Here is a 7,779-nt window from a genome sequence, read left to right as displayed (position 1 = left end):
ATTTTTGTATAACTACAGTCCCTCTGTTGAGGTCTAACTTTAGTTTTTAGCATAACTGTAGCTCCTCTGTTAACACCTGCTTTTGTCTTTAGCATAGCTGAAGCCATTTTGATCACAGGGTGAAACAGAGTTCAAGTTCTCGGGCTCTGCCTGCCTAAGAACAGCCTTGACTTACAATCCAACAATTCAGTACTTGCTGCTTGAAATAAAACGATAGATGTTAAACACATGTTCTGCTTGAGTTAAAAGATAAACGTATGTTCTGTTAGTTAAACTGCCGCACCCTGCTACGTTCCTTTCTCCTGGGAAGCTGGAACGTCCCCCAAAGTACCCCTACCCTAAATCCCAGCCAATCAGCTTAAAATGCTTTGTCTAGAACGATTCTTCTTGCTTGGCAAGACACAATACACGCGGAACAAAACTGATTCTTCCTGCTTGGCTTTGGTCTTTTTGCTTTAAAAACTCACTTAGCGAACAGCTCAGCTTGTCAGTTTGGCTCCTGAGTCCACTCTGTCCCTGACTGGTCAGTCTTTGTTCAATGTTCAATAAAGTTTCATCATTCTGAGTCTGGTGTCGGGGATGGCCAGTGTGGGCTATTCTGGAACCCCAACAGTTAGTGTGGCGACTAATGGCATCAAGTTAAGAGAATCTAGACTCTCCCTTTTCCTTCCCCTTCTTGCCTTCCTTCCCTTTCTTGGGCAGGGGATCCTGGATGTATAAATGGGGAAAGTAAGATGAGCACTTCAGGCATCCATCACTTTCTGCTTCTTTTTTTTTTTTTTTAATTTTATTTGACTGTAATTTATGTGCATTGGTGTGAAGGTTGTCAGATCTTGGAGTTACAAAAGACAGTTGTGAGCTGCCATGTGGTTGCTGGGAATTGAACTGGGGGGTAGAGAGATGGCTCAGTGGTTAAGGGCACTGCCTGCTCTTCCAAAGGACCTGAGTTCAATTCCCAGCAACCACATGGCTGCTCACTTTCTGCTTCTTGAGTGAACACGGATCTGATGTGATCAGTCCCCGCTGCCTCAGCTTCTCCACCATGACAGACTGTGTACTCTTGAACTGTGAGCCAGAATAAGTCCTCTCCTCCTTAGGCTGTGTTAGTCCCTAAGTATTTTAGTGCAGCCACCGGTAATGAAACTAAGGACAGGTTTATTCTTCTTATCCTCTAGGTATTTGCTACTGCGGGTCTCCATCCAGGGCTCCACAGATGTGACTCTCCCCTCCACAACCAAGTTCTCTGGCTATAGCTAGCTGGCAGTGTGAGAGGCTGAGCTCAGACCTAGTGGAGTTTAAGATGTGAAGATTACTATAGGATGCTAATGAAAGCCTTAAACTTGTTTTTTTTGTTTTGTTTTGTTTTTGTTTCTTGTTTTTTGAGACAAGGTCTCTCAGCGTTAGCCTTGGCTGTCCTGGACTCGCTTTGTAGACCAGGCTGGCTTAGAACTCACAGAGATCTACCTGCCTCTGCCTCCCAAGTCCTGGGATTAAAGGTATGCACCACCACGCCCGGGCAAAAGCCTTGAACTTGTAGTTTGACTTCAGAGTATTTGCAGCTGCTCCTATCGTCATCTATGATGAAAATGAATGACTCACAGACTAATCCTAAGCTTGGGTATCATTTTCCTTTGAGACGCTTGGTCCTCACTGTTGGGGCCAGGCTGCTGACTGGCGACCCACGTAAGAGGCTCACTCTTCCTGTCTTCCATCCCCCTCAACAGCATCTCATCCTTAATGCCAGACTGCAGCGTGAAGATCTGTTTGCTTGGCACTAGTACTAACACTCATCTGAGAAGCTCTGACTCCAAAGGTTTGTGACTGAGCCAGAATTTATCCTTTGAGAGATTTTTCAGAAGGAATTATGATGCACAACCAAGTTGAAAGTAATTTTTAATGAATATATTAAAATATATACAAAATAACAAATAAATAAAAGCCAAGAATTTGAGGGGAGTACATGGATTTGAGGGGAAGGAAAGGGGGAAATCATTGTATTATGTATTTTTCTGTTGCTGTAATAAAAACATTATGACCAAGGCAACTTATGAAAGAAGGGTTTATGTAGGTTTTCAGTCCCCACCGTGGCTGGGGAACATGGAGCAGGCAGGCAGGCAGGGCACTGAAGCAGCAGCTCACAACCAGATGCACAAACAAGAAGCAGAGAGCACCCTGGGTATGGCAGGAGGCTTTTAAACCTCAAAGCCCCTCCCCAGCAACATATTTCCTCCAACAAGACCACACCTCCTAATCCTCTCCACACAGTTCCATCAACTGGGGACCATTCAAACATAGGAGTCTATGGGGGGGGGGCGTTCTCATTTAAGCTACTACAATGATGCAATTATAACTTTTAAAGATAAAAAATTAAATTTAAACTAAATGCTAATTTTTAAAGTCTTTTTCCCACCAGTCCCTGTGTTCTCTTTGTCACAATGTAACAAAAACAAATGCAACAAAAACAAATATCTTATGATCGAGGCTGGGACAGTTTGAATTCAGTTAATATTGTGTTAGATAGCCCGGTCCTTAACTGATGTTTAGGACAATTAATTTTTAAAAACAAGTTTTAAAACTGAACATAGTGGTGCACATCTTTCATTCCAGCATTTAGAGAGCAAAGGCAGGTACATCTTTGAGAGCTCAAGGCCAACCTGGTCTACATAGTGATTTCCAAGACAGCCAGAGTTACATACAAAGACTCTGTCTCAAAAAACAAAAACAGACAAGCAAAAATCAAAACCAAAAACCCAATCAAAATGGTTAAAATCAAAATTTTAAATATTGGTTTTTGAGCTGGGGGTGTGGCTCAGCTAGCAAGGGTTTGTATAGGACCCAGGATTCAATTCCCAGCACTGCATAAATCAGGTGTGGTGGTGCATGCCTATGATCCCAGTATTCATGGTGTGGAGGAGAACACCCTATATATGAGGCTATTCTTAGCTTCATAGAGCTGCAGGCAGCTCTGAGACTGCCTCAGTAACTCACCTTTTCAGCATGTGCCCTCACTCACTTTTATTTGCATTCTGCAACCATCACCCCTAATTTAGAATATTTCTCAAAAAGTAACTTTACAGCCACCAGCAGCCTCCCTATTCCCACTCACAAGGCCCCTAACAACTTCTGCTCTTTCTGTGTCTTTCACAGGTTTGTTCGTATCATGGTGGCTTTGTCTAGCTTTTCCCCGGCACATTTTCAAGGCTTACACTGTGGCGCATATCAGCGCCTCACTTCTTGCTATGGCCAAATATTCCTTAATACAGTTACTGCATTGCTTATCCCCTCATTGGTGGATAGGCACGTGGCATATCGAATGTTTGACTACAAAGAAAAATGCTTTGTAGTTCCTCGATGGACATGTTTTCAACTGTTTTGGATATACACTTGGTGGATGGGTTAAAAGAACCCTTTAAAGGTTTAGTCAGTGCAGGATGGAAATAAGTTCAGAGACTTTCTTCACAGGTTTGTCAACCTCTCAAGAACTAGGAGCCAACAGAAGGTGTGAGTACTACTCTTGGCTTGTCAACTTGCTTGGGTCTAGGAGTAGCTAAGACATCGGCCTCTGGGCAGGCCATTCCCAGAAGGGCTACCTGGGGGAGGGGAGGAGACTGCTAGGGGCAGAAGACAGCAGGTGCAGATCTAAGGCCCCTCCCCCACCTTCACTCCCTGGGAGTGAGCATGTCAGTCCGTCCCACTTCTACTTCTTCCTCGGCCATCCTTTGCCAACACTGAAATCTCCACTCTGTGGCCTTCCAAGTGTGCAACAAGGACCAGCAGCTCTCTGGAACCCTCTAGGCCACCAGCACCAGATTGGGACTGCTGAGGACTTCACCCAGCCTCATGCACTGGGCAGCTTCTGGTTCTCTGCCTCACCAGGGTGGAAAAGCCATACGGACTACCCAGCCCTCCCGTGGCAGAGACTCTAGTGAATCCCCCATAACCTACAATAACATATATGGTATCAGCTCTGTGCTTCTAGAGAACCTAAGACAGAAGGGAAAGACGAGTTTGCAAATAAGTCAAAGTATAGAGAAATACTGACTTTGTCTTTCATCAGTTTAAGTAAATTTTAGCACTATACAATTGCATGGAGAGGCTCACAAGCACTAAGAAGACACAGTCAATACCTTCTGCTCTGAGACGCACATTTTATTGCTCTTGAAGAATGACAAGGTGCTTCTGGCTGGCCGCTTCATGATCTGATGCACTCCCAGCTCAGGGTGCACAGACTCCACTCACAGTGAAAACTCTAACCTGCCGGAAATGGAGAGTTACTGAGGCTGGCTCAAGGACAGGAGTGCAAAGATGTGGTACTCCTTGGAGCAGAGGCTTCTTCAGAGGCCAGAGCCCTAAGCATGGCAGAGAGCTTGCCCTCTCAACAAACAGAGGAGGCCCTCTGAGAAAACTGTGGCTAGGAGCTTCTCTGATCCTCGGTGTGATGTGCACAGAGCAAGTGAAGTAATCCATCTGAGAGCAACTGACCAGCTCCGGAGTTTTCTTCTTTGAACGCTCGCTGAACGCTAGCTGCGGGATGTGCAAAAACCGTTTCCTCACAAGGTGAATGCTGCCTTCCTGTAAGCTAACAGGATCATTTCTGCTTTCCTTGTCAATAATTTCCCCAGGACTTAAAGGACGCAAGCAGTAAATGAAATCACAAAACCACATCTAATGCATTGGAAAAGTAACGGACACTGCGCTGGCTACTGCTTTGTTCCTGTGCAGCTCTGTGAGGGACTCTGTAAACAGCAGTGCAGGGGTGTGCTCCCCCACTGTTCTGTAATTGCCTGGCTAAGCTTACACAGTGCACTATACAGATCCCTGGACAGAAGATCAAAGTTTTGTATAGCCTATGGCTTTTTATTAGCAGTAGGTAAAGTATATGAAAAATATCAACCCAACCTCTTTGCCTGCTTCCACCGACAGATGAATTAGATAGGCACCAACCCAGGCAATAACATACATCCCACCTATTTCACCGAAGGCTGCTGTTTCAGTGTTTCAAGTGCAGACAACTATTAAAAGAAGACAGTGATTACTGAAGTGCCTACTCAGTTTCTGGATGCTTCCCATAGAGAAAAAACAAACGTGAGTTTTATATTATTGCAGGAAGGTTACTTTTTCCTTCTCATAAACCTTTTTGCTTCTTTCAAAAGCTCTTCCACGTCTTCCTTCTCTTCATCGCCCTTTCCTGGTTGCCAGTCGGAATCTTCGTCTGTCGGCTCATACTCCTCATCCTCGTCGTCTGGAAAGCTGTCGTTCAGATCGCTCTCACCATTATCTTCATCGAGAGCAGTTCTGCCTGAAAACAAAGCATTGGCAAACACCACAGCAGTCACTATCCACCTGGGGTCAGGGATGCCTCCTAAAACGTCTGCCTGCAGCGGGAGTGATTAACATGTAGCTTACTACTATAAGTTTTTAGAACGGGCACCAAAGTGATCACTTGTTTCTTATTCTAACTCCCCACACTGTGAGGTCCCTGTGACTAATCTGGCCCATGAGGACCAAGGCATCAGTCCCTAACAGCATCACGCCACCCGATCTTCCTGGTGGGAGAAGGTACTTCCTCCCGGCTACACTCTGTTCCTTCGTGGCCAAAGGTAAAAGTGGTGGCAGCATGCGCCTCCTGTAAGCAGATGCTTGGAAACCACATATAAGAGCCAACTGGGAAGCGTTTTCTCTGGAAACCTCACTGGCAGGGCAACCCCCAAGCAGCAGGGGCACAGAGGAAAGGCACCAAGTCTGGAGACGCTCAAGTCAGTCCTCAGTCCTAGCAGGCCTGGACTCTCTCCAGATGGCCCCAGGGCCCACCTACCTACCCTCTGACCTTGGTCCCCAATTGCTGTAGGAAAAGGTTTCCTGCTGGATCCCTGGACTTTGTTCTTACTCTTTCTGACTCTGAACAATCTGTTAAAGTAGAGTCTCTAATTCTCTGAGAGTAGATCACACTGTCCGGAGAAGATGGCTTCTCTACTGCTCTAGATCCCTGACTTCTCTCCTGCCTGTTAATTCTTTATTACTCTTAATATTTTTGATGCTTTAAAAGCATTACTTTAAATGTTTTAGCAGCTTCTAAAAAGTATTCACATCTTCACTTTTGTGCATATTTTTGCTGTTCCTTGAAATGTTCACATGTAATAGATCATTACACCTTCAACAAAAGCCCAAGCAATACATCTACTCTTTTATTGCTACAGCCCAATATATTTATATTCCTCTCAATATCACAGCTCATTCCAGAAAGGATATGAGGTATCTTATATTAACGATAATGCGATAATATAATGCAAGTATAAGTAAAAGCTAAGAATATAAAAAACAGAATATACAAATGTCAATTTCAGTTTTTAACATAATTATTATACATTGAGTACAAATTTCTTAACAGCCAAGGCCAGAAAGATTACATAAAAGTATACACAATTCTCATAAAGAGGAAGTGCATGCCTCTTCCCAAGGGAGATACTGCGTTACATTTACCGTAGACCTATCTCCTACTGAACCTCTTGAGGAACACTTCATGTTTGGCTATGACCCATCCTCATATTTCATTTTATGACAAATGCATTTACAAAACAGCTTAGATTTCAAAGTAGCTGGAAGTTGAGGAAGAACATAAGCAAGGAAAGCCAACCTCCACCCTTTCCCACTCTCCTCTTTCAAATATCTCGTATGCTTTTGTTCAACACGAACCCATGTGAGCATGTAACACGTGCTAACATTGAGTATGTTCGTGCTACCTCAATAAACTGCTGCCTTTCAGATGCAGGAAACATCTTAAGGATCCACAAGAAAAATAGACATAGGGCAAAACCCTGTTGCCTAACCGTCCTGCTGCTGGTAGACGCCCTCACCTTACCAATTCCCCTATTTCCAGACTGCCTGCGCTTCAAGCTGGGGCTGGTCTCTCATTAGTTCCTTAATGATTCTATTAAATAGCGTTTCCCAAGACTTCCTGTCCATGTCTAAGCCCTGACCAAATGCCATGAACTCCAGACTGCCACATGGCTCCTCATATGCCACCTTCACTCGGGTGACTAAGGCCCTGGGAACTACGGCTCCCAGAACATAGCTCTTGAAGTCACCTCACTTATGTCTAATTATCTTGTCAGCAGACGAGACCCGGCCTCTCTAATCTGTCCTCTACGGTCATTTTGATTCTCTCCCAAGCTGAAAACGGACTCCACTGTCTGCAATAATCTAGCGGGCTCTACCTCCCAAGTGCTCTCACTGCTCCCTTCATCCACCCTAACGCCCTCATACAAACGCTGCCATCTTCCTCCTGCATGCCATGCTCTCTTAGAGCCTCCACTGCTCACTCTAGCCACCTTTCTATAAGACTCCAGAAAGGCCCCAGGAGCTGTCCATCCCACTCGATAGCCCCGAAAGTCACTTCTGGGGACTTAACCCTGTGCATCCTCTGCACGCCTCTGATTTCTCCCTCTCCCTCTCCTAAGGCAAGGCCTCATGACGTAACCCAGGCTGGCCCGAACCTGTAGTACCCTGCTTTGTGACCGCTAGGTCGTGGACGTGCTATTCTCTCTTTTCAGTTCACATCTGTTGTGGTCTAGAATAGTCCAAGCACAGTCATAGGTAGGCTTTGGAACTCACTTGGCTTTCTCCCTGCTGCAGGCCTGTGCTCTAATGTCAAAACATCAGAGTGCTCTTCTCCTGACCTGTTGGAAGGGCACCTTCCTCTAGCCCCAGCACCCTGGCCATTAAGTTTTCTTAGACAGACTTTTCTTTGCTTTCCTTGTTAGTGTTATAAGCATATAACAT

General features: G+C 45.1%; 1 protein-coding gene across 3 annotated transcripts in view; it reads right to left on the bottom strand.

Annotated features, from left to right (window-relative positions):
- Window positions 1-1,876: 1,876 nt before the first annotated feature.
- Window positions 1,877-7,779, bottom strand: part of APLF (aprataxin and PNKP like factor) — a 51,114-nt gene continuing 45,211 nt past the window's right edge. For all 3 annotated transcript variants that reach the window (XM_084766483.1, XM_084766482.1, XM_084766484.1), the window contains one exon: window positions 1,877-5,299. In XM_084766483.1, the coding sequence (XP_084622609.1) occupies window positions 5,112-5,299 (188 nt within the window). In that variant the 3' untranslated portion in view covers window positions 1,877-5,111. The remainder of the gene's footprint in view (window positions 5,300-7,779) is intronic.

This window comes from Acomys minous (assembly GCF_964271855.1).
Source record: "Acomys minous genome assembly, chromosome: 17".
NCBI lineage: Eukaryota > Metazoa > Chordata > Mammalia > Rodentia > Muridae > Acomys > Acomys minous.
Note: the sequence above shows the minus strand (reverse complement) of the source record. Positions and strands in the feature narration are given on the sequence as shown.